The sequence below is a fragment of the Monodon monoceros genome, unplaced genomic scaffold, assembly GCF_005190385.1.
Source record: "Monodon monoceros isolate NGI ecotype Baffin Bay Population unplaced genomic scaffold, NGI_Narwhal_1 Super_Scaffold_21, whole genome shotgun sequence".
Classification (NCBI taxonomy): Eukaryota; Metazoa; Chordata; class Mammalia; order Artiodactyla; family Monodontidae; genus Monodon; species Monodon monoceros.
In genome coordinates, this window is record NW_021703778.1 from 30,578,526 (window position 1) to 30,604,058 (window position 25,533).

At 41.9% G+C, this 25,533-nt stretch overlaps 1 protein-coding gene across 6 annotated transcripts in view; it reads left to right on the forward strand.

Moving 5' to 3' along the window:
* TJP1 (tight junction protein 1) overlaps positions 1-25,533 on the forward strand; it is a 148,995-nt gene that overhangs the window by 8,795 nt on the left and 114,667 nt on the right. For 4 of the 6 annotated variants that reach the window (XM_029237821.1, XM_029237827.1, XM_029237824.1 and 1 more), the window contains exon 1: positions 24,805-25,254. The exons of 1 other annotated variant lie outside the window; for it this stretch is intronic. In XM_029237821.1, coding sequence (XP_029093654.1) covers positions 25,228-25,254 — 27 coding nt within the window. In that variant the 5' untranslated portion in view covers positions 24,805-25,227. Of the gene's footprint in view, positions 1-24,803; positions 25,255-25,533 lie in introns of those variants that run through there. One more of the 6 variants, XM_029237826.1, reaches the window with a different exon arrangement.

Here is a 25,533-nt window from a genome sequence, read left to right on the forward strand (position 1 = left end):
AGAGTGGCTTGACCATACCGCGTTCCCACCAGCGATGTATGAGTGACCCAGTTTTTCCACGTCCTCTCTGGCATTCGGTGTTGTCACCAAATAGGTTTGTAACTGATAGATGTGCAGTGATACCTCATTGCATAATTTCCCTGAGGGATAAGGACGTTGAACATCTTTTCATGCTAATAACCATCTGAATATCCCCTTCAATGAAACGTCTTTTCCTTATATATTTTAGTCTTCCTGTCAGATACGTGGTTTGCAAATATTTTCTTCCAGTCTGTGGCTTGTCTTTTCATCCCCTTAACAGGGTCTTTGGCAGAGGAAAAGTTTTTAAGTTTGACGGTGTGCAGTTCTTCAGTATTTCCTTTTGTGGATTGTCCTTTTGGTGTTGTGTCTAGGAAATCTTTGCCTACTCCTATATCCTGAAGATTTTCTCTTTTTTTTCCCTAAAGGTTTTACAGTTTTACATTTAAGTATCTGATTGATTTTGAGTTAGTTTTTTGTGTAAGATGTGAGATTCAGGTCCAGGTTCATTTTTTGCTCATGAATGTCTGATTGCTCCAGCACTGTTTGTTCAAAAGGCTATCCTTCCATTGAATTGCCTTTTGCACCTTTGTTAAAAATGAGTCAGACATATTTGTGTGGATTGCACTGATCTTTGTCCATACCACACAGTCTTGATTACTATAGATGTATAATAAGTCTTGAAATCTCACAGACTTGATTCCTCCCATTTTATTTATTTATTGTTTCAAAATGAATTTAGCTATTCTAATTTCTTTGCCTTTCCATATATACTATTTTTTTAACCACTCTTTAAAAAAATTTTATTTTATATTGGAGCATAGTTGATTAACAATGTTGTGTTACTTTCAGGTGTACAGCAAAGTGATTCAGTTATACATATACCTGTATCTATTATTTTTCAAATTCTTTTCCCATTTAGGAATGTAACCACTTATGGTTTTGTTGAGGACTGGCTTACAGTGGAACAACTCTTTCTAAAATGCACAGTGAAACAATGGAAGATGTCTAATTTCTTGCACACTAGGCTTCTCACATCACAAACAGTTTTAAGAATTAGGCAAATGATTATACACAAATCCTAACATGCTGTACAAGGAAAAAGCACTTTGGAGTCAGAGACATCTGAATTCATATCCATATATACTTTGGAATAATCTTGCCTATATCTATAAATATCTTACAGGGATTTTGATGGGTGTTAATTCTTACTTAAATGTTTGGTAGAAATCCCTAGTGAATCCTTCTGGCCCTGGAAATTTATCTTTTGGAAGCTTTAAAGTTAGATATCCAATTTTTTAAAAAAGTGATAAGACTATTCAGATTGACTATTTCCTCTTGGTTGAGTTTTGGTAGTTTGTGGTTTTTGAGTTATTGGTCCATTTCCTCTGAGTTTTCAAATTTCTGAGTATAAAGTTGTTCATAGCATTCCCTTGTAATCTTATCGTTGACTGTGGGATCTGTAGTGATGTCCCGATGTTTTTTTGTGTTTTCTCTCTTTTTGTTTTTGTCAGTCTCACTAGAGGTTTGTCAATTTTATATTGATCCCCCTCCCCCAAGAACCAGCCTTTTGTTTTTTGCTTTTCTCTTTTGTTTTTCTGTTTTTAATTTTACTAGTTTTTGCTCTTTATTACTTTCTTTTGTTCACTTTGGGCTGATTTTGCTCTCTTCTTCCCACCCCCCACCCCGCCCCTAGTTTCTTGAGGTAGGAAGTTAGGTTATTAATTTGAGACCTTTCTGCATTTTTTTTTTTTTTTTTGCGGCACAGGCTCTGGACGCGCAGGCTCAGTGGCCATGGCTCATGGGCCCAGCCGCTCTGCGGCATGTGGGATCTTCCCGGACCGGGGCATGAACCTGTGTCCCCTGCATAGGCAGGCAGACTCTCAACCACTGCGCCACCAGGGAAGCCCTGCATTTTTCATTTAAGTATTTAGTGCTATAAATTTTCCTCTTGGTTACTGCTATTGCTGCACCCCATATATTTGATACAATGTGTTTTCATTTTCATTTAGTTCTATGTATTTTTAAAATTTCTTTGTGACATCCTCTTTGACAGATTGATTATTTATAAGTGTTGTTTTATTTCCACATGATTAGATATTTTCTTGTCTATTATCATTTTCTAGTTTGATTTAATTATGGCAGATAGCACATTTGCATGACTGCAATTATTTTAAATTTTGGGGGGCATGGTTTATGGCCCAACATATGGTCTGTCAGTGAATGTTCCTAGAGTGCTTGAAAATAATTTGTATTCTGCTGAGGTTGGGTTAGTGTTCTACATATGTGAGTAAGATCCTGTGAGATTGTGTGGATCTTCTCTGTTTTTACTGATTTTCTGTCTAGTAGTTCTCAGTTGCTGAGGGGAGCCTGCAGTTCCTAACTACAAATGTGGACTTATCCATTTCTCTTTTCAGCTTTATCAGTTTCTGCTTCAGGCGTTTTGAGGCTCTGTTGTTTGGTGTATAGATTGTTTGTTGGAATGTTTGGGATAGATTCCAGGGTCTGATTAAAGTTTTAGGGGAGAGGGCAAGGAAGGAGACACTTCCTGACCTATGTTGTCTCTTTGTCCTTATGTGTTTATAACTTACTGTCATTTTAGTGAGATTTAGTAAAGAGATAAATTCATATGTAAATCTTGTGTTTAATTGTAAGACCTTATTAAAACATTACAAACTGGTTTAACATACCTTTTTATGAGGATTTTGGGGTATCCCTTTGGTCAGTTCTCTGCTCTTAGCCTGGTGACAGCATTTGACATGGTTCACAGTTGATCAGCCCCTCCTCCTTCAAACATCATCTTTACTTGGCTTCTAAGACACTGTCCTCTGTCTTGTTGGTTTCTCATTCTTAGTAACCTGGGCTGCTTCTCCCTGACCTCTGGCCCTGGCATGCTTGGTCTTGGGTCCTGGGTCTCTTTTCTGCATGTACACCCACTCCTCTATGAGCTCACCCACGTGTGGCTTCAGGGCCATCTCACATTGATGATCACTGCATCCAGCTGGACGTCAAGTCCAGTCACGTTTCCCGCTGCCTACCCAACATTTCTCCTTGGATGTCCACACAGGTCTTATGTTCAACACGTCCAAAACTAGCTCCTGACGTCAGCCTCCATAACCTGCTTTTTTCCACACAGTTTATGATCTTATTTTATGGTAGTTGCACACTTTCAGTAGCTCAGATCAAAAATCTTAGACTCCTCTCTTCCGGTGTACCCTGCATCTCCTCTCTCAGCACATCCTATGGGCTCTACCATCAGATCCCACATGGGATTCACGGACAGCACCGCCACTGATGTGGGCCCAGGCCCCTGTGGGTGCCCCTGGCTGGCTTCCCTGCCTCCCCTGTTGCTTTCTCCCTTCGTTCTCTGCACAGCAGCAGAGCATTTCTGTCAAACAGTGGCTCCGTTGTCACCCCATCAGATTCCTGCGCAGGCCTGCATCCAACACAGGGTAAGCCTGCTGGCCAGCATGCCCCACCCTTCACTTCCCTGTCGGCTCCGTCTGCTCTCCTCTGCTCCAGCCACTGGCCTCCTGCTGCTTCTGACACACTGAGTCCCCTCCCGTCCTTCCGCAGAGACCTTGCAGTGCCACCCCTTCCACCTGGAGGGTCTTCCACAGCGTGCGCAGGGCTCACTCCCCGTGCTCAGGTGTCGCCTTCTTCATGAGACCTTCCTGAATCCACAGATCCAGCTGTCCCCTGCCTTCCCCATGGATTCCCCAGTCTTCTTCACTTGCATTTACTATGTCTAACATTTTGCATATTCTTCTTATTTATCGGTTTCTGTTTCCCCACTGCAGTAGAAGCTATGTGGGGGAAGGACTTCTTGTCTGCTGTCCATGGCTGAGTCCTCAGCATGTAGAGCGTAACAGATGGTTGATCACTGAATTGGGTCTAGAAAATAACTCGTGTCATCCTTAGAATGGTTGCTTGACTCTTCTAACTTTACACTGATACAAAAATGAAAAATCAGAACATGAGTAAATAGCAAGTAGCATGTCAAAATTAAAAACAAAGCAAAGAATAATTCTTAAAAAAAATGAGCAGATGTTTACTGAGTGCCTGTGGACTCTCTCCTACATGAGCTCATTTAATCCTTCCTCATGGCATCAGCTTATAAAAAGCAGTGACTATTACCACCTTTATTGAGAAGAACACTGTGGCTTAGAGAAGTTGGGCAATTTGTCCACACATACACAGCATGTGTCTGGCAAAGCCAGGACCGTTATGCAACTTTGCTCGCTGGAAACCACACATTAATTTAGCATTTCAGAAGTGAAATTTTCTTCTCACACATGGCAGAGAAATGTGTGACTTAAGAAAACTGATTATTCTTTTTGCTGTGGGCAGCAGGTGTTAAGGGAACAGCAGAATGGCTCTTCCTAACTTCCTTGTCAGAGATTTGCACTTGTGATCATGCATTCAGTCTCCCTTCTATACTTATGTTGGGAAGCTACAACTTGCTAAAATTTTCATCCCTCTCTCAAAATAAAATAACCTAAAGTTGGGCTTCCCAGTTAAAAGTTTACCAGAAGATCAGAAAACCTTGCTTTATATCCTCCACCTCTAGAAATGTCCTTCTTTATGGGAACTCTTAATGGATCTCTGGGCTTTGGAAGCCCCAGATGAACCCAACTTTATTATGTACAGTGCATTCTGGACATTATAAGACAGAGACCACAAACTCAAATTTGATTCTCAGTCATAGCTAAGTTGAGGTCAAGAAGAATATAGATTGTATTTTTGACGATAAATAATTATTTTCCCAAAAGCTTACAGTCATTTAAAATTAGTAAAGAAAATTTGACCTTTTTAAAAAATCTGAAGAATTTACTAATCCTGCTACTTCTGGCTGGAAAGTTGAAAGACAAGTCAGGACTTTACAGCTTATACACGACAAAACATCACTAAGTCAGACTAATTGAGCACAGAGAAAGTTGGATTAGTCAAAAAAGTAAAATTATAGCATATAAAGAAATGCAGGCTTTTTCTATTTTGCTGATACTGTAACTCCAATTTAATGGTAACTAAGTGTTGCAAAGTATAGGTCCTGAAGGGTGGACCTCCTTTTAATGAGCAGTTAAGGATCAATTTTAATCAGCAGGTTGTTTGTACACAGATACAAATTATTTTCAGTGAGTTAAATAGTTTTGCTGAAATATTTTCCCCCTGCCCTTCTGCTTGGTAAGCTTTCTGTTGTGGACTCGTCAGACTCAACTTCAGCCCAGACTGGGGCTCAGCCCCTGACCATCACAGTGGAAACCCAGCCTTCCAGGCTGGTGGGGTCGGTGCCAGGCTTGCTTCCCCTTCTTGTCAATCGTAGGCAGTCACATCTACCCTTGGTGGGTTCTTCTTGCTGCTCACGGGAAATGGCAGTGTCCTGTTTTTGGAAGAGCAGCCCTCAAACCGGTGGTACCCTTTGAAGGGAACGTCAGGGACTTTGAAATGCAGGAACTCTTATTCTTGGGTCCATGGTTTTCAGTTTCAGATGTTTACCCTCCCCCACAAGCCATCTCCTAGGGACGCCTTCCCTGAAGCCTCCACCCAAGCAAACCTCCCTTCTCTTCTCTGCTTCCCTTGCCCCGACCTGCTCTTAGCCCTCGCTCTCTGGTTCTTATCTCTTATAGCGTCTCCTTCTCTAGACTGCAGATTCTTTCTTGTATCCCAAACATGTAGAGTAGTGAATGGCACCTAATAAGGAAACATTGGTGGATGATGGAGAAGGCTGCTTTGTATTCACGATGGGGCTACTGCGTGCGACTTTTCTCTGTGCATTGAGTAGAAATGTCTGGAGGAGTCTGCACACTGCGCCTTCCAAGTTTATAGTTTGCTCCTCTGATCTCTGCCTCTTCCTTTCTGGGACCAGTTTTAACTTCTGGACTAAGAATGAAGTGGGGATGTGGCTGAGAAGGAGGAAGAGAAGGAGACATGCCCATTTATCTGCTCTCTGAAACCTCTCCCCCGGTCCTCTACGATGAGCACAGGAAAGGTCTGACTGGAGCCGGTGAGCGGGGCCGTCCTGGTCTAGGGCCCTCTAGAAGGCTCTTCTACAGTATCGGTGGGGGGACTAACTGACTTCCGTAGCGAGGAGTGTCCTAATTCTAGCACTGAAGATCCTGTGTCCCACGAAACGACTCCCTGGGACACGAAACACCCCGGCTTCTGGTGATGGGTACTGAAGGTTGGGGAAAAGTACAAAGCCCATAAGGTGGCCCCCCACATATGGGCTGGAAACAATGCCATTTTAGTGTCTCTTGGGTCCTGTGTGAATTATTTGCCTTCTGCGGTTGTTGTCACTCTTTTTACCCTGACCTCTGATGGCATCCATGATTTGCAGGTCACAGTAAAGCATCACCCATTGTTTCCTCACCGAGCAAGGAGACTTAAGTGTGTAATTAAGGCCATTGCAACCACGAGCGTTAAAGAATCCGGCTTTGACTCGGACTGTTGTCTGACTGTTGTGCTTTGTGTCAAGATAGGGATGGTTAAAATGTTAACATTGTGAACATTCTGATCATGTTTTCTAAGGATTCAGATAATTAAGATGAATACGATTACAATAGCAATGACAGTTTGGCCCAGACCTCACTGAAAAAGAAGGCTGAATGACTGTGATGTTTTAACGACAGATGGAGGGATGCATCAGGATCAGGAGGACTGGATCAGGGAGCGGGATGATCAAACAGAGGTAATGTGCAATACACAGAGCAGAATTGGAATAGGGCATCAGGAGGGGCAGGGTGAGAACACAGGGACACCGGATCTCATGAACTTGTGCTGAGATAGGCAAGTATATACATATATATATTTCTGAATCCATCAAAAGTTTTTTCATCTCCCCCAAAGACACCAATACTCAAATGAAAATAACTGGCATGGAATAATCTTGGGCATGCCATAGGAATGCATCACGGCTTTATTCCCCTGTTACTCTATGGAACTGAGTAAAGTTATATTTCCTGATTCAGAGGTTGCAATAAAGTGCCATGTGGGCAGAAAAAAAAGAGGAAATCTTGATTCCAGATGTGTTGGGCCCTTATGGCGTAGAGCTGATTCTGTCAGGGGTCATCCACCATCCTGCGTCTACAGTATGTCAAGTGATGCATCAGATCAGGGCAGCAAAAATGTTCTGCCCAGCTATTAGGTGTTTTGATTGGAAAATTGAAGTTTCAGATCACCTTCATTTCTATGAAGGTTTTAATGAGATCTCAGTAAACAGACTGTACAAGATTGTTGATCTCTTGTCCTACTTTGCTTATCCATCTGCCTATTCAGCAGGCAGTGCAAATGTAAATTTTGGAAATCCCAGTTAGTCTATAAACTTATTACCAAAGAAACTGAAATGATCTTACCTAGTAAATGCCTGCATGCCTCATACACAGCACTCTGAGGAAGCTGAAGAGCGACCAAACACTTGTATTATGAGAGTATCGCAGGTAAATCTTTTTAAGAGTGTTGTGTATGAGGCAAAAAAGATTTACCTGCGATACTTTCATAATACAAGTGTTTGGCCGCTCTTCAGCTTCCTCAAAATGTTTAGAAGCACTTAATGAGATGTTTGAATTTATAGAAATGGAAGGAGATAGCCTCCTTAGCGCATGTGCCTACAAAATGGCTATCGTAGTTCTCAGCCATCAAATGATGTTAACATATTGCCCTGTCATAAAATCATATTTTCAAAGTGCAGGACAGAAAGAATGTCCTTCTCTAATTTGGAAATACATTGAAGATGAGAATGGAGAAAAGAGGTACAGTAAAACAGACATTTGTATGCTCTTTCTTTAGAACTGCTTAATGGTCTTTGATGATGTATAAGAAGCCTAGAAAAGGATGGAGCGACTGTACCTGAGTTGTTTGCTGTTATGTTTAGTTGAGACAAAAACTCGTATGGTGAGAAAATGACTCATTTTTTGAAATGATTGCTTAAAATTTTTTTATAAGTCATCACAAAAGGGCAACTTTCTCAACTAAACTAAAACTTTGATCTCACAAGTTCAAATTACATCTTTGCTTTAAAACTATTTTCTCTGAGAGAGAGGTGTAACTTGTCCATTCAGATGGTTTAAAAATGATAGACAAGCTTAAATGTAAAACGTAAAACTATAGAATTTCTAGAAAACAACATAAAAGAAAATCTTCAGGACTTAGAACAGGGCTGAGGACACCAAAAGTGTGATCCATAAGGCTGAAAAGACAAGCTATTTACTGGGAAAAAATATTTGCAAACCATGCATCCAACAAACTGCTTGTATCTAGACTGTATGAGGAACTCTCAAAACAACAGTAAAAAAAACAATTTGATGAGAAAATGGGGGAATTTCCTGGAGGTCCAGTGGTTAGGACTCCTTGCTTTCACTTCCGAGGGCCTGGTTCAACTCCTGGTCAGGAACTAAGATCCCACAAGCTGCATGGTGCGACCAAAAAAGGAAAAGGCACGTGAGGGACTTCCCTGGTGGCCCAGTGGTTAAGAATCTTCCTTCCAATGCAGGGGATGCAGTTTCGATTCCTGGTCAGGGAACTAAGATCCCACATGCTGCTGGGCAACTAAGCCTGCGCGCTCTAGAGCCTGCGCGCCCCAACTACTGAGCCTGTGCGCTCTGGAGCCCGTGTGCCGTAATGAAAGATCCCACATGCCGCAAGGAAGATCCTGCAACTAAGACCGAATGCAGCCAAATAAGTAAATAAAAATAAAAATTTAAATTTAAATTTAAAGCACATGAAAAGCTGTTCAGCATCATTAGCCATTAGGGAAACGCAAATTAAAACCACATGAGATATCATCACACACCTATCAGAATGGCTAAAATGAAACATAGTGATAACATCAAGGATGAAGAGACACTGGAGCCCTCATTCATTGCTGGGAGGAATGTAACATGGTACAGCTTCTCTGGAAAATAGTCGGGCAGTTCCTTTCAAAACTAAAAGTGGATTCACCATAGAGACTCAGCATTTGAATTCTTGGGCATTTATCCCAGAGAAATGAAGAGTTATTTTCATGCAGGGATTGGTACACAGATACTCATAGCAGTTTTATCCATGACAGCCAAGAATTGGAAATTCCTCAGATGTCCTTCAGTGGGTGATGGTTGAACAGACTGTGATCCATCCATACAGTGGGACACTGCTCAGCACTAAGAAGGGAGGAGCCCTTGGTACATGCAACAGCTTGTAGAAACCTCAGGGAAATCGTGCCGAGTGAAAAAAGCCAATTCCAAAAGGTTACATACTATGTTATTCCATTTATCTAATATTCATGAAGTAATGTAATTATAGAGATGGAGAACAGATTAGTAGTTGCCAGGTTAGGGGATGGGGGGACCGGACGGGTGTGGCTATAAAGGGCTGACAGGAGGGAGCCCTGTGGGGAAGACAGAGTGTGAGTGGGGGCTGCTGTGTGTGGTTATACAAGTGGTGTAGAGCTGCGTGCAGGCACGCGTGCACGAGCGTACGTACAGCTCGTGAAATCTAATTACAGTCTTTGGATTGTCCCAGTGTGCATTTTTGGTATCAGAGTGATACTGAGTTGTATTCATTGCTGACCTCAGGGAAGGCTGGGTGAAGGGAAGACGGGGCTTCCCTGTACATTTCTTTGCAGCTTCTTTTGAATCTATAATTATTTCAAAATGAAGAGTTTTATAAAACAGTGGATCTTTTAGACGTAGCTTATTTGATGAGGTTATAGGTGCAGACGACCTGATTAACAAACCAGCCTGTAGATACAAAGTGGATGGACGGTTTTGGAAGGGTTGAAATGAATTCCCACAAGTCTAAAAACCTGCTCTTGCTAGTAAATAAAATTGTAATTACTCCACGCTGAAGTGTTTTTGTTGAGAGGATGTTTAGCTTGATATCATCGCACTGGCCTGACACCAGGCATCATTGTCCTGTGGGCCTGACAAAGGCAGAGCGGCAAGTCAGAGTGAATTTGGCATGTGACCGTGTTCATTGTTGCCACCACAGGAAGAGAAGAGGGGTATCTCAGCAGCTGCCGGCAGTTCAGACAGGTATTATGGGGAAAGGAAACAGAAAGAGTAAAAATACCCTACTGTATCATGGAGCAGAAAGGAACAGGATATTTCTGTGTGTGGTGGTGGTGGTTAAATATAAGTAATATCTGTTTAGCCTTGTATTTATATTTTCCTTTTAAGAAGTCTTACATTCGTATATCTTAAAAGTACACAGTATAAAGCCTACAAAATTTAAATATCTAATAAATAATTTAAAAAGAGTTACAGTGCTGTATCAGAGGACAGAAACATTAAAAAATATTGTTATATTTTCTCACACATTATTTAATTAGTCCTATTAATTACTACTGATTGCCACTAGTAGCTAGTTCTAGTGTTGTTTTATTTAAATAATAACATTTATGTAATAGAAAGGGAAATAATGCAGAATAATACAATTTCCATCAGCACCTAATTTTTTATGTTAAAGCAGTAACATGTGTATAGTTACTTATTATATCTTATATTATTATGTCTTTTGTCTGTATTGCTGTGTCCTGGGTTGACTCTCTAAAAGTTGGTCGTCCCAAGAATAACTTCTCTTAACAGTAGTGGAAGAAGCATAAGTAAGTCCAGCCAGGACTGTAGTTCCCTTGGGGGGGGATAGTAGAGTATACCAAACTCCTCAAGAATCTGTTCACTCCTGCTCATACCGCAGCATGAGGGGCTGACCCAGGGGTGCGCGTTTTTCCCTCAGTAAGAGAGCGTTGTGCTTTTAGTACCACATTTTAAATGTCTTCTTTTTTAAAAAAATATGTATTTATTTGTTGGTACAGCAATCAACACAACATTGTAAATCAACCGTACTTCAATTGTAAATGTATTCTTTTTTAAAAATATTTATTTATTTGTATATTTATTTATTTATTGGCTGAGTTGGGTCTTGGGTGCGGCATGCGGATCTTTCTTTGCGATGCACGGGCTTCTCTCTAGTTGTGGCTCATGGGCTGTAGAGCATGCAGGCTCAGTAGTTGCAGTGCATGGACTTTCTAGTTGTGGCGTGTGGGCTTAGTTGCCCCTCAGCATCTTAGTTCCCTGACCAGGGATGAAACCTGCGTCCCCTGCATTGGAAGGTGGATTCTTAACCAGGGGACCACCAGGGAAGTCCCATTAAATGTATTCTTGAGTAATCTGAATATGGCATCATACCTAACAAAAGCAGGAGTGAGAGTAAAGGAGTATGAAAAAGAAAAATTGGAAAAAACATTAGAAGACATTGTTTCTGGCATATACTAAGAGATGTATAAATATTTGTAAAAAATAAAGAGATGTATAAATATTTGTTGAATAGATGTGAGTTAATGAATGAATGAGTGAATGAGTGAAAAGCATGCAAAGTGTTGCTAAATTTTCCAATCCGGTTTATTGTGTAGACCAGCGGTCCCCAACCTTTTTGGCACCAGGGACCAGTTTCGTGGAAGGTAATTTTTCCATGGAAGGGGTGTGGGGGGATGGTTCGGGGGTAATGTGACCGATGAGGAGCGGCAGATGAAGCTTCCCTTGCTTGCCTGCCGCTCACCTCCTGCTGTGCAGCCAGGTTCCTAACAGGCCAAGGACCCATACCTGTATGCAGCTCAGGGGTTGGGGACCCCTGGTGTAGACTATCTCTAAAAAGGAATTAGGAGAACACAGATTAGAAATCTTTTTAAAATCACAGTTCTCAGTTGACTTAAATTGATTATATGTATAGGAATATGGTCTTTTGTGCTGTTTTAGGTGCCAGTTCCGTTGCTGCCTTCAGGATATCAGAGAAGTGAATTTGGCTTTGTCAGAATGTTTCCAAACAATCCAGTCAGGAAGCCACACCCTTTCAAAACATACACACTCTCACGCACAGATTTAAATTAAGCTGGATTTTTACATGTTTTTTAATTTGCCCAGCTTTTATAAAACTTTTCATTTTCATAAAGGTACTCTCATGGAAATATTAATCACATTTAAAATTAAACTTGTTTAAAGTTAGCTTTTCATAGAAACAAATTATATGGTTTTATAATATGTATCTTTCCAAAACTTGTAAGACCTACGAATAACCACATCCCACAGTGGCCTCATAGCTTCAGGGATGAAAAAGATCTTCAGCTTTTGACTCTTCAGATCACTGAAAGTTATGGCTGGAAAGGGTCTGAGAATTAACCCAGCCCATCCCCACCCACACATCAATCCCTCCGGGTTACCCCACCCCTAACGCCCCTCCCCCACTATTGTGTAGATGAGGAAACTTTAGTCCCAGAAGACCTTTCCCAGATATTTCCATCGTGTTCTTTCTGATGCCTTCACCATGTGTGTCCACACTTTGTTAACCAAAGAGAACATTTATTTTGGTTTTCAGTAGAAAGATAATGAATCTAAGGGCTTTTCCTAGCTCTGTGTGTGGTCCTTTCAAAAAGAGAAGGTAGAACTGCCAGGAGCAGGAGCTCAGAAGCGCTCCCTCAAGTGAGGGATCAGCCTGCTGCCCTTAGTTTCTGTTGTACCTTCAGCTCAGCCTCAAGTTTTCATTTGTCCCCTTTAAGTTTAGTTCCACAAATAATGAAGCTGCCACCAATTTATTTACTTATTTATTTTTTAGTTTTTAAAGTCCATTCTTCCCCAATACCATCTTTTTGTATCATTAAACCTTGTTGAATAATGTTAATTCCAAGCCCATAGTCCAAAAAGGCTTTTGCAACATTTACTAAATAATAGTTTGCTAATTCAAAAGAGTATAAAATATGGTCATTTACTTATAAGATTCTTGTGCTTTAAAAAATGTACTTACGAAAAATTATACTGCACCTTGAAAAATATAAATGAAGAGACTGGATAGATTAGCATGTAAATGTGGGTGGCATTTGTGCGAAAAGTAATTCTAATGTACTGAAAGTAGCCATATTCATCAAAAGTTAAAGTATCAAATTAACTTTCAAATATTTCCAAATAAATAGCTAGTATTACGGAGAAATATTTAATTATGTTGAATTTTTCTTTTACACTAATGTGTAATGACACTAAGATGAGCTACAGAATCCTTACAAAGATTATTTTAAAGCTATGTGATTCAGCTAAATTGATCAATTTAAAATCCTTTAATATTTTGTTTTAGTAAAAAAATACCTTAGCTAAAACATGACTATACACCTCAGTGGCTTTGGTTTAGTCTGTCTGTGGCGCCCTAAACACTCTCTAATTAATCCTTACGTCTGAATCCAGCATCTGCTGGCGAACATCTGTCGTAAAGAGGAAACATGATTTGTTTAGGGTCCTTAGGGTCATGTTTGTCCTTAGGGTCCACAGGGTGAAATATGCCCTGTTGGAAAGTGTCCCAGATGTGTTCCTGGGTGCTGGGTAGCCCCAGCGCGGCCCTTAGGGGAGGGCGGGTCAGCCAGACTCTTGACAGGAGAGTGTATGCTCTCTCTATGTACTGGCTACTTGGGTTGCAGAATTGTGTCAGAGGAGACAGGCAGGGCCGTCTGCCAGCAATCCCAAAGGCTATTGTGTAGTGTCTGATCATAGGTGACCAGGGGGCAGAGCCAGACCTTTTTAGTCCTTAGAAGAAAAAAGAAAGTTCTACGTTTATGGGTCATACCTGCCTTTATCAGTGGAGAGACTACTTGGTTTTATAGCCCTTATTATACATACAAAAGGAGGCAGTCTACCTAAGCCTTCTTGCCTTTAGAGCAGTTTCTATGTATATCATTTTCTAGTGATGTGGAATTCCCATTCAGATACACTTACAGAGCACATGCCACGTACCCCACAGTACTAAGAAGCTAATCTTTTGCATGTGTTTGTGTAGTACTCCTATAGGTTTAGCCTTACATATCAGTTTGTCCTTGCAGTGTAACAAACCACCCCAATACTAAACATCTTAAAAAATAATCATGGTTCTAGGGCTTCCCTGGTGGCACAGTGGTTGAGAGTCCGCCTGCCGATGCAGGGGACACAGGTTCGTGCCCCGGTCCGGGAGAATCCCACATGCCACGGAGCGGCTGGGCCCGTGAGCCATGGCCGCTGAGCCTGCGCGTCCGGAGCCTGTGCTCCGCAACGGGAGAGGCCACAACAGTGAGAGGCCCGCGTACCGCAAAAAAAAAAAAAAAAAAAAAAAATTCATCATGGTTCTTTGGGCTGGCAGTTTGGGCTCAGGTCAGCTAAGTGGTTCTTTTGCTAGACTTGCCTGGGCTCACTTAGGTTGGTGCCGTCAGTTTGTGGCTTGGCTGGGACTGGATGGTCTAGAATTCCCTTGCTCATGTCTCTGGAGGTTGGCAGACTTTCAGCCAGAGCATCTTGTTTCCTTTCCATGTGACCTCTCCAGCAGGCTAACCTGGGCTTCTTCCCCTGGAGGTCGCAGGGTCCTCAGCAGCAAGAGACAGCAAGCCCTGATGCCCAAGTGCTTTTCAGGCTTCTGCTTGTGTCATGTTTGCCCTTTAAAACAAGTCATGCTGCTACCCAGATTCAGGAGGTTGAAAAGAAAGACTCTACCTCTTGTTGAGAAGAGCTGCCCTGTCACATTGCAATGGGGCATCCAAACAGGGATGGCAAGAATTTCTGGCAATTATTTGTCATCTCCCTACCTTTGCTGATGGGAATATTTCTGTTTTTATTGATTTTCATGATAACAAATTTCAAATGGACACCAACATTCAAAAATACCCTAAAGTAAAAAGAATGATACATTAAACCTCTTATATGCCCATCACCTGGATTCAACAATTTTCAATATTTTGCTGCTTTTTTTTTTGCCTGTATTTTAAAATTTTTCTCTTTGCTGAAGTATTTTAAAGCAAGTCCCAAACATGGTGCTGTTTCAGCTCTGCATGTTTCAATATGCATCTCCTCAAAAAGGATACCTTACTTATGTGGCCACATGCCATGATCATATCTTGGTATCATCTAGCACTTAGTCCATAATTAAATTTCCCCAATTGTCTCAGAAATGTCTTTTTACAATAGGTAGATTTGAAAAGGATTCCATCCACATAAGGTCCATAGCAGTCCCAACTTGCTTTTCTTTTCTTTTTTCCTATTAATTTGTTTTGAAAACTGGCTGAGTTTTCCTATATACTATAGGAATAGTATAGTATAGTTCTATATAGTATATAGAACCTCCCACATTCTGCGTTTGTCTGTCTGCTTCCTCGTGGAGTCATTCAAGGTGCATCTCCAGCTCTTGTATTTCTGTTTGTGGAAGTCTCCCTATAGGTGAATTTCATTCAGGTGCCACTCTTGGGGCAGGTGTCCTTTGTAGAGAGGGTTGTGTGCTTCCAGTCGCATCACACAGAGGCATCAGTGTTGGCTTGTCTTGCTTTCAATAATGCTATAACATTGATGGGTGGGTTGATCCTTTGATGATCAGTACCCGAATCTGTTATTTCAGTGTTACAAGACAATGATTTCCTAATTCCGTCATTCCTTCCAGATTTAATAGCTGGAGTTTCTTTCATAAGGAACTTTCCCTCATCAGTTAGAGTCATTTGGTTATCTGCAATAATATTCAGACAGAATATATATTCTTTCCTTTCAATTGACAGCTTAGAGAATAAGGAGTTGGTACCTGAGTTATAGCTAGAGCTACTCAATACGTAGTTGTTTGGGGGCCTCTCTTGCTTATTTACTCTCTTTTTTGATATTACAGCTAGACCTCGGAGATATGGCAGGTTCTAATCCAGACCACTGCAATAAAGCAAGTATCACACTAGAGCAAGTCAAATGAATTTTTTTGATTTCCCAATGCATATAAAAATTATGTTTGCACTATACTGTAGTCTGTTAATGTGCAATAATAACATTATGTCTGAAAAAAGAATGTGCATACCTTAATTAAAAAATGCTTGATTGATAAAAAATGCTAACCATCTGACAATGGAGGGTTGCCACAGACCTTCAATGCAGGGTTGCCACAGACCTTCAATTTATAAAAAAATGCAATACCTGCAAAGTATAATAACACGAGGTATGCTTGTATTATGAATTCATGGGTTTTAAATATTCAGTGTGTTTCAATTGCATTTTTTTTTTTTTTGAGGCTCAAATTGTTTCATCTTTGGCCAGTGGAAGCTACTTGGTTGCTTCTCTCACCTTTTGATCCATTATTCTTTGAGAATTTCCTTGCTTTCTGGCACAGTATATCCCAGGATTATCTTGTATGTTTCTTGCTCCAGACCTGTAATCAGCCATTCCTGGCTGGAGATTACAGTATGGGCACTGGTTGGGCTCAATGCTATTGAGTTTTTATTATTTCTAGTCCTTTTGATGGCAAGAGCTGGGAAATATATATATATGTGTGTATATATATATATAGTCAGCCCTCTGTATCTGTGGACTCTGCATCTATGGATTCAACAAACTGCAGATTGAAAATATTCGGAAAAAAATTCCAGAAATTTCCAAAAAGCAAAACTTGAATTTGCTGCACACTGGCAACTATTTACATAGCAGTTACATTGTATTAGGTATTATAAGTAATCTAGAGATGGTTTCAAGTGTATGGGAAGATGTGCATAGGTTATATGCAAATACTACATAAGGGACTTGAGCATCCTCGAATTTTGGTATCTCCAAGGGTCCTGGAACATATAGATACATATATATGTTTCTTTTTCTCTTAAGTATATTTTTAAAGTTGTTATACTGATTTTTTAACTTAAATTAGAATTGCAAAATTTTTATTTAACTTCTTCAATTTTACGCTTTTTTCTCTTTTCAGTGGAAAATTTTGGTTCTTAACTGTGTTAACATACACTAATATATATTGATATATTAACTAATGTATAACTAGTGTGAAAACATATATTATAATTTAGCATTACTATCATATACTAATGCTAATAATATATAATATTAGCATTATTACTTTGAAACTGTTGTATATTTACATTTAACTTTGAAACTGTTATACACATAATGTGATAATGTTAATATTGTAAATTATTGTATGTTGATAATACTAATAAATATTAAATATACTAATGTATTAATACATATATAAAACAGCTAATTACTATATATTAGTTAATATACTAATGAGTATGTCAGTTTTATATTAATGTGCACACACACGTAGATAAAAGTTTCAAAATAATAATGTTGATATTATTACTAACAGACTACTGGATGAAATTTAAGATTTCTCTGCAGTGCCCTTTTCCTTAGAAGATATTCCACTGAGAATACAGTCAAAGCACTTTGGACAAGTCATTGGGAACAGTTCTTTTCTTTGTATGGTTAGGGCACGAAAGTAGTGTTTATTTTCTCACCCCAGTATTTACAGATGCCTTTTTTCTTCTTGATTTCATTTTTTAAAAACTATGCAAAACATTTTTGTTTCCAAAGTCAAAACTATAATATCGAGTCTGTCTAGAAAAGTCTCAGATTATTGATGTCTCTCCCTCCTCTAAAGGCAATTCCTTTTATTTGTTTATTTTGCAAATATATGTATATATTTTACTCCCTTTTAAAATTATGTTAAATATAAAAATATATTTACCTCTCTTTCAGTGGAGTTCCACTAACTTTTCTACATTTTATGTTTATTATTTGTTTTAAAAGACTACTATTATAAAGGTTTTACACATGCATAAACTGTAAACAAAATCCAAACATTGTACTTTGGGAGACCAGACTGTTTAGCTTCTGTTAAGGAATATATCTGGTTGTATTTTTTTAATCCAATGAGCTTGGTACTCCCTGCCATCTGGGAAAGACAGATGCCAAACTAAAGTGGGATAGAAAGATTTCTTCTGATCTCCATTTATTGTTTGAGGCTGAGAAAATATCTCACAGAAGTTCTTTTACAATGATGAGTCTGAGAAAATAAGTTCCTTGAGTATAATAAGAACCATGAAACTCCAGGTGTGCCCTGAGTGTTGTCCTTTGTGATTTTTTTTTTTTTTTTTTGCGGTACGCAGGCCTCTCACTCTTGTGGCCTCTCCCGTTGCGGAGCATAGGCTCCGGACGCACGGGCCCAGCGGCCATGGCTCATGGGCCCAGCCGCTCCGTGGCATGTGGGATCTTCCCGGACCGGGGCACGAACCCGTGTCCCCTGCATCGGCAAGCGGACTCTCAACCACTGCGCCACCAGGGAAGCCCCTCTGTGACTTTTTAATTTACCCTCTGCCTCATTCATAGTCATGTTCACAGACTTGAACTTAAGAAATTCTAGAGCCTCAAAATGGACATGGCCAAAATAGTTTTCATAAGATTTGGAAAGGAGGAGGCTTGGCAAAATTGGAAGAATATCAGAGAAATTAAAGAGATAAAACGGGCAGAACTTGATGTACTTCTGTTAATAATGTTGTAACATTGTTAATTTTTTTGGTTTTTAACAAATCTACCATAGTTATATAAAATGTTGACATTAGGGGAACCTGGGTGAAAAGTATAAAGGAAGTCTTTGTACTATCTTTTCAACTCTTCTGTAAAGCTAAAATTATTCCAAAAGAAATTTTATTTCGTATACATATACACACTCACACACACAGGCAGCAGACTAAAAAGTCTTAGAATGCATTAAATACAAAGGGATCCTTAGAGAACTTCAACAAAGCAGTAAGATAAATAACCTAACTGAAAAAAGGGGGTAAATGAATAAATGTCAAGTAATATACTGTTTTTGTCTGCCAGACAGGCAAAAATGTATAAGATTAATATCAAGCGTTCATATGGGTGGGGGGAAACAGGATAGGTTGATCTAATATCCTTGGTTGGCAAGTCAGCAGTATCAGTTTAGCATTTTTATTTTAAATAAGCATATACTTCAATCAAAAAAAGCCATTTGGGGCTTTCCTGGTGGCTCAGTGGTTGAGAGTCTGCCTGCCGATGCAGGGGACACGGGTTCGGCCCTGGTCCGGGAAGATCCCAGATGCTGCGGAGAGGCTGGGCCCGTGAGCCATGGCTGCTGAGCCTGCGCGTCCGGAGCCTGTGCTCTGCAACGGGAGAGGCCGCAACAGTGAGAGGCCCGCGTACCGCAAAAAAAAAAAAAAAAGGTCATTTGGATATCACTCTCTAGTTAGATTTAAATACCAGTATTCCTGGGTAGTGGAAATGGGAGATGTAGGCCAGTTGGACTTTTGAAAAATACCTATTGCTTGAGTCTTTTACAGAAAGAATGTACCCCTGTATTAGTTGTGAAATTAAGGGGGAAAAGAAAGAATGCCAAGAGCCCAGGGCAGGCATTGACAACAGAGAGACCCAGAGGTGAGAGAACTCTCGGGAAGCTCATCATGAACCGGTAGAACACTGTCTAGAGGGGCTGGACTCGAAGCTGCCTGTGCCACTTGTGGGATCCAGTGCAGAATGAAAATGTGGAACCCTTTGCTCAAAAAGCAGAAAAAAGTATCATTAACAGTACATATAATTTTTCCATTTATCTTTATATCAGGCTAGTTTTTTTTTTTTTTTTTTTTTGCGGTACACGGGCCTCTCACTGTTGTGGCCTCTCCCGTTGCGGAGCACAGGCTCCGGACGCGCAGGCTCAGCGGCCATGGCTCACGGGCCCAGCCGCTCCACGGCATGTGTGATCCTTCCGGACCGGGGCACGAACCCACGTCCCCTGCATCGGCAGGCGGGCTCTCAACCACTGTGCCACCAGGAAAGCCCTCAGGTTAGTTTTAAATGCAAAGATCAGAACATTTAACTCGTATGAGGAATTAGTTGAATTATACAATTGATATTTCATGGCTTGTCCCTGGAGTTGTCCCTCAAGCCAGCCAGAAGAGACAAGCACAAGCAAACTCAGAAAGGTTGGGAGGAGAGAGGACCCCACTCCCAAGCAGAGACCCACAGGCAGGGGGAGCACCCCTGGGCCTGGGATAATCACAACCAGAAGACCCTCCAAGGCCCTGGGGGTCCCACTGGCCTGCTGGGCCTAGCAGAACCCCCTTCTCACAAGCTGCCTGACCAAGATGCCCTAGCTGGGCACAGGGTCTGGGGGGATTGAGCTCCTGGCCTGCTGCTGCAGCCCACAGCAGATGGCAACCACCAGGGATCCTTAAACCTCCAGGCCGGGAAGGCTTGGTACCCGAGTGGGAGCTGAGAGAGAGGCTCCCCCTACCAAGGTGGGAAACAGCACTGCCTGCCGGGGCTCTTGCCCCACCCAGGATGCTGTGGTACCCAGCCCTCACCCATCCCTGTCAGGGAGGGAGGTATAGGCCAGTCTTCAGGAGTCCTGGGAGCAGGCAGCCTGGAGCCCCGCCCCAGAGGCCACAGGAGCCAGGACCAGTGTGAGCTGAGACCACAGGACCCCAGTGTGCGCTCTATCCACCTTCACTTACAAAATACAAATCCAAAGCGAAAATCATTCAGATTGAGAGCATTAAACCCCAAGTGCAGGGGCTTCTGAGCACCGGGTCGTACAGCTGCACTGCTGGCACACCTTTGAAGGTAGCCTGGGTGGAGTCAGGGGCTTTTGTTTTTGTTTTTTCCCTCCGTTTTTAAGATGGGAGAAACTAGGAGAAGCTTGAATTCTGAGAGGTAGAATCCTTTAGCTGAGAGAGGACAAAGATGATGGCCAGATAACTTGGCTGATAGGGCCAGGCCCCCAGATGGGATTCCCTGCCCAGGGGGGAGGGAAAGAGAAGAAAAGCCAATGTTAGGATAGGTGTGTCATATTTGGCAGGAAGGGAAGGGAGTTTCCATTCCTCAATTTCTGTTTTCTCTATGAATTATCTGCTTGGGCTGGGGAGGAGGTCTTTGAGGGGTCATTAGGAGAGTGTAGAAGTGGGAAACAGGAGCTGTGAAGGAGGGGCAGACTGCTCCCTCCAGTCCAGCTGGAGTCATGGATTCCACGGAATTATGAACTTTCTAGTCGGCCTGGTTGTGTGACATTCACGACCCTAAAAAGAGAAAGCTCTACCTTGCCATGGTCAGAGGAAGGATGGCCCCACTCTTCCTTAGGAGGAACTCTTCTTGGGAAGGACTGTTCTTTATTTTGAACTGAATAAAAAATGACTTGTTTTTAGTGTTTCTACGTTCTTTAAAAAAATGAAATGATGTTGGTGATAAGTAGCATTCTTTTGGTATTTTTTTTTTATTCTGGCAAAAATCTATATAAAATGTACCATTTTAAACATCTTTAAGTGTGTACAGTTCATAATGTTTGTTTTTAAATGTTCTTTACTTTGCAAAATAAAATAAGATTAAAAGTTGGTCATTCTGTATTGTACCCCTAAAGTGGGTTTTTTTGTTTCTTTTGTTTTTGTGAAATTTTACTGGTCTATGAAATCTAGAAACTTTATGAGCTTTAAAAAACTTTTTCCTATTTAACAGTGTTATACGACTCTTATCGGCAGAGGAAAACTCTGAAGCAGTTTATAGAATGTTTAAAAATATGGCATAAGAGTGAGATTAGGATTACTTATTTTATTTTGTTGTTACAGTGCTCTGATAAAGTTCTCCTAATTCCAGTATTTTGTATATATGTCTCTTTTGTGACATTATCAAGACTGTCTCACTTTCTGCCACAGTGCCATACTTCCCCTTTATATTTCATGTGTAAACTCACAGCTCATACTAAAAATAACTGTTTTTCTAAGGATTTTTTTGGTAACAGAAAGATAAATATACATATGTAAAATGTGGGTGTGGTTATAGTTGTTCATTTGGTCAAAGCTGTTTTAATAAATGGTTCTAAGATTTATAAAGGTTTCGCATACATGCTGTTTTTTCATTCTGAGCCACAGACACCAAAAGTCCCACAGGAAGTTGTCTTTGAAAGTGTTGTGGTTTTTTAGTTTCCTGTTCAGTTTGCATTAGATGATCAGAAATAGTCTGTGCTATCGAAAGAGATTCTTGGTTAAACTTTATTGTAATTCTAAATGAGAATCTCAAATTTGCTTGTATTTCTTCCCATATAATTGATCTAGAGGAGCTATAATCACATCCATATGTAGGCATTAAAGTTGTGGTTTAATGTGAACCTTTCTTTGATGTTGAAAGGATAAACTCTTCATTGTTAAAGGGGCAACTATCTGAGATTATGCTTTATGCTTTCCACTTCTTATCAAACCATCTCCCCGGAAATAAAATGTAGGAATGGATATGTGCTTTTAATTCTTGACAACTAACTTTTACCTTTATTTTTACAAATGACAAAACCTTTCTCTTGATTCTTTAGAGAAAAGGAGATACATTAAAAAAAATTGTACAGCTTAATTAATTTTTTAACATCTTTATAGGAGTATAATTGCTTTACAATGGTGTGTTAGTTTCTGCTTTATAAAAGAGTGAGTCAGCTATACATACACATGTATCCCCATTATCTCCTCCCTCTTGCATCTCCCTGCCATCCTCCCTATCCCACCCCTCTAGGTGGTCACAAAGCACCGAGCTGATCTCTCTGTACTTTGTGGCTGCTTCCCACTAGCTATCTATTCCACATTTGGTAGTGTATATATGTCCATGCCACTCTCTCACTTCATCCCAGCTTACCCTTCCCCCTTCTCGTGTCCCCCAGTCCATTCTCTACATCTGCGTCTTTATTCCTGTCCTACTCCTAGGTTCTTCAGAACCTTTTTTTTTTTTTTTTAGATTCCATATATATGTGTTAGCATCCGGTATTTGTTTTTCTCTTTCTGACTTACTTCACTCTGTATGACAGACTCTAGGTCCATCCACCTCACTACAAATAACTCAATTTCGTTTCTTTTTATGGCTGAGTAATATTCCATTGTATATGTGAACCACATCTTATTTATCCATTCATCTGTCGATGGACACTTAGGTTGCTTCCATGTCCTGGCTATTGTAAATAGAGCTGCAATGAACATTGCGGTACATGACTCTTTTTGAATTATGGTTTTCTCAGGGTATATGCCCAGTAGTGGGATTGCTGGGTCGTATGGTAGTTCTATTTTTAGTTTTTTAAAGAACCTCCATACTGTTCTCCATAGTGGCTGTATCAATCTACATTCCCACCAACAGTGCAAGAGGTTTCCTTTTTCTCCACACCCTCTCCAGCATTTATTGTTTGCAGATTTTTTGATGATGGCCATTCTGACTGGTGTGAGGTGATACGTCATTGTAGTTTGGATTTGCATTTCTCTGATGATTAGTGATGTTGAGCATCCTTTCATGTGTTTGTTGGCAATCTGTATGTCTTCTTTGGAGAACTGTCTATTTAGGTCTTCTGCCCATTTTTGGATTGGGTTGTTTGGTTTTTTGATATTGAGCTGCATGAGCTGCTTGTAAATTTTGGAGATTGATCCTTTGTCAGTTGCTTCATTTGCAAATATTTTCTCCCATTCGTACAGCTTAATTTAGATATTATAACTACCATTGAAAAAAAATTTAAAGTATACTATTATTCATTGAAGTATTTTTATCAAAGTAATTTTTAAAGCACAGTATTCTCAAGGTTAAATTTCTTGCTTGATTTCATTATTTTTAAAACCATGGCAAAAGGAAGATAAACTAAAATTGCCATCAGATTTATTAGATCTTTGACAGATCATTATGTAATCTAGCATTTAACATATACGGTAGGCTTGATGAAGAGTGACAAATGAGGAAAGAGGAAAGGTCTCAGTGCATTTGTAGATAACATTTCTAGGTTTAGGTCTGTTAAAGGTACTTTGTCTAGTTCTAGGCAGGTCATGCTGATTGCACATCTTATTAAATGGGAAGACTAATAAAGATAATGTGGAAGGTCTTCCACAGCCACCTTTTCAAATAAAAAAATAATATCACCACAATTTTAAAAAAATAGCATTTGTTCATAAGGAAATTTTAATTACAGTTCCTAAAAGAATAAATAATACTTTGTCCAAAAACAAGTCACATCCAACATGACTTTAAAACAAAAGAGACTGTAACCATTTCTGTGCATGGGGAAAAAAAAGGAAAGAATAAGGGTTTGATTTGCAGAATGCTTTTTTCTAGTTCCATAGCTTCAGGTTGCAAAATGTATGGTATTTTACTTTGAAATTTTAATTGATATATATGTATGATATACAGATATTTCTTGGTTACGGTAAGTTAGATCTTTTCATACAGTTTGAATTCTAGAGAAAACCATCGTTTAAAACCTGATGTTTCTGCTTTTTTCTGTTTCTCGTGTACCTTTTATGGCACTATACTAGGTACTTTTAAGGAGCTTACCATTTAATGTTACTAAGAATTCCTGACATTTGTGAAGAGCTTTACATTTTACAGAGTGTAGAATAATGAGGGCGGGAAAGGTTTCTTAAATACTCCTTGGTGTCTAGCGAGGGCGTTTACACTGCGGGCTGATCAGCCGGACCGTGGACCGAACGTCCTCGCAGCGTTTTCTGCTGGGCGCCTCCCCTTCTCTCGCCACTAAGAATTTCAACATTTTTTATGCCAAAAATATGCTTTTGGGATCCCTGTCTGTACTGGCTGGAGAAGGGGGTGTTGGGTCTATATCGAGGCCTCGTGTGCGTGAGCCCCCTGGTGCCCGTGACCAGTGTCCGCGGGGCAGTCGATCCGTCCGCAACGACAGCCAGGACGCACTTCACAGCGAGGCCTAGGCAGGCGAGCGGCGGGGGCCGCGGCCAGGTGTGTCTCTGTTCAAGTCGCAAAGGCTGGGTACACGGAGGCTCGCTCCTCGGGGGCGCTTTCCGCCGGACCCGCGATGCGAACAAACAGGAAACTCCGTCTCCAAGCTACTTCGGAAACTGGGCTTTTCCTTCCGCAACAGGGGTCGCGTCCGGACAGGAAGCTGACCAGCCGCTCGCCCCTCGCCCTCGTGGCCCCGCCCCCGCCTCGGCCCCGCCTCCCGCGCGCGGCCCTGCCCCGGCCCCGCCCCCCGGCCGGGCATGCTCAGTGGGCCGGGTCGGGTTGGCAGGTTTGCGTGGCCGTCCGTGGTTGCCGGCGCCGGCTCAGCCCGCCGACGCCACGTCCCGTCGTTGCGGCTTCGTTCCTGGGAAGTTACATGCGGAAGCGGCTCGCTGGGAGCCGGCGGACGGGCCGCGGAGGGCTCGGTGTTGCCGAGCGTTGAGCGGGCGGGCCCGTGCCGGTGGCGGGGCTGCGGCCGCCGCGCTCGGAGGGAGGTGCCGGCCGGGCGCGCCCCGCGGGAAGCCCCGGGCGGGGCTGGCGCGGCGCGGACTTTTGTCCTAGTTGAGTCCCCTCCCCGTGGGCCGGGCCTCTCCGGCGCCCCCGCCCCGCTCGCTCCCGGGAGATGTTTATCTGGGCAGCTGCGTGAGGAGCCGGTGGCTGGCGGCGAGGAGTCTCGGGTCCGAGGAGCGTCTTGTGGCACCGGAGAGACAAGATGTCCGCCAGGGCCGCGGCCGCCAAGGTGAGCGCTTCGGGGGCCCGTCCCGCCGCGGGCCCGTCTCCCTCCTCCCGCGGGCTGGCTGCCGGGCCGGGGCCCGAGGAGCGGGCGGCTGGCCGGGGGTGGGGACGGCTGGGGCCCAGGCAGGTGCATCGCGGCGGCGTCGCTGGCAGTCCCCGGCTCATGTCTGCTCGGGGAGGGAGCAGGGCGGGCGGGAACGCGCAACAGGTCCCGCCGGGAAGCCGGGCGCGGGGAGCGGAGGTCGGGCCGGAGCCACCCCGGTGGGCGGCGGCTGCTGTCTTT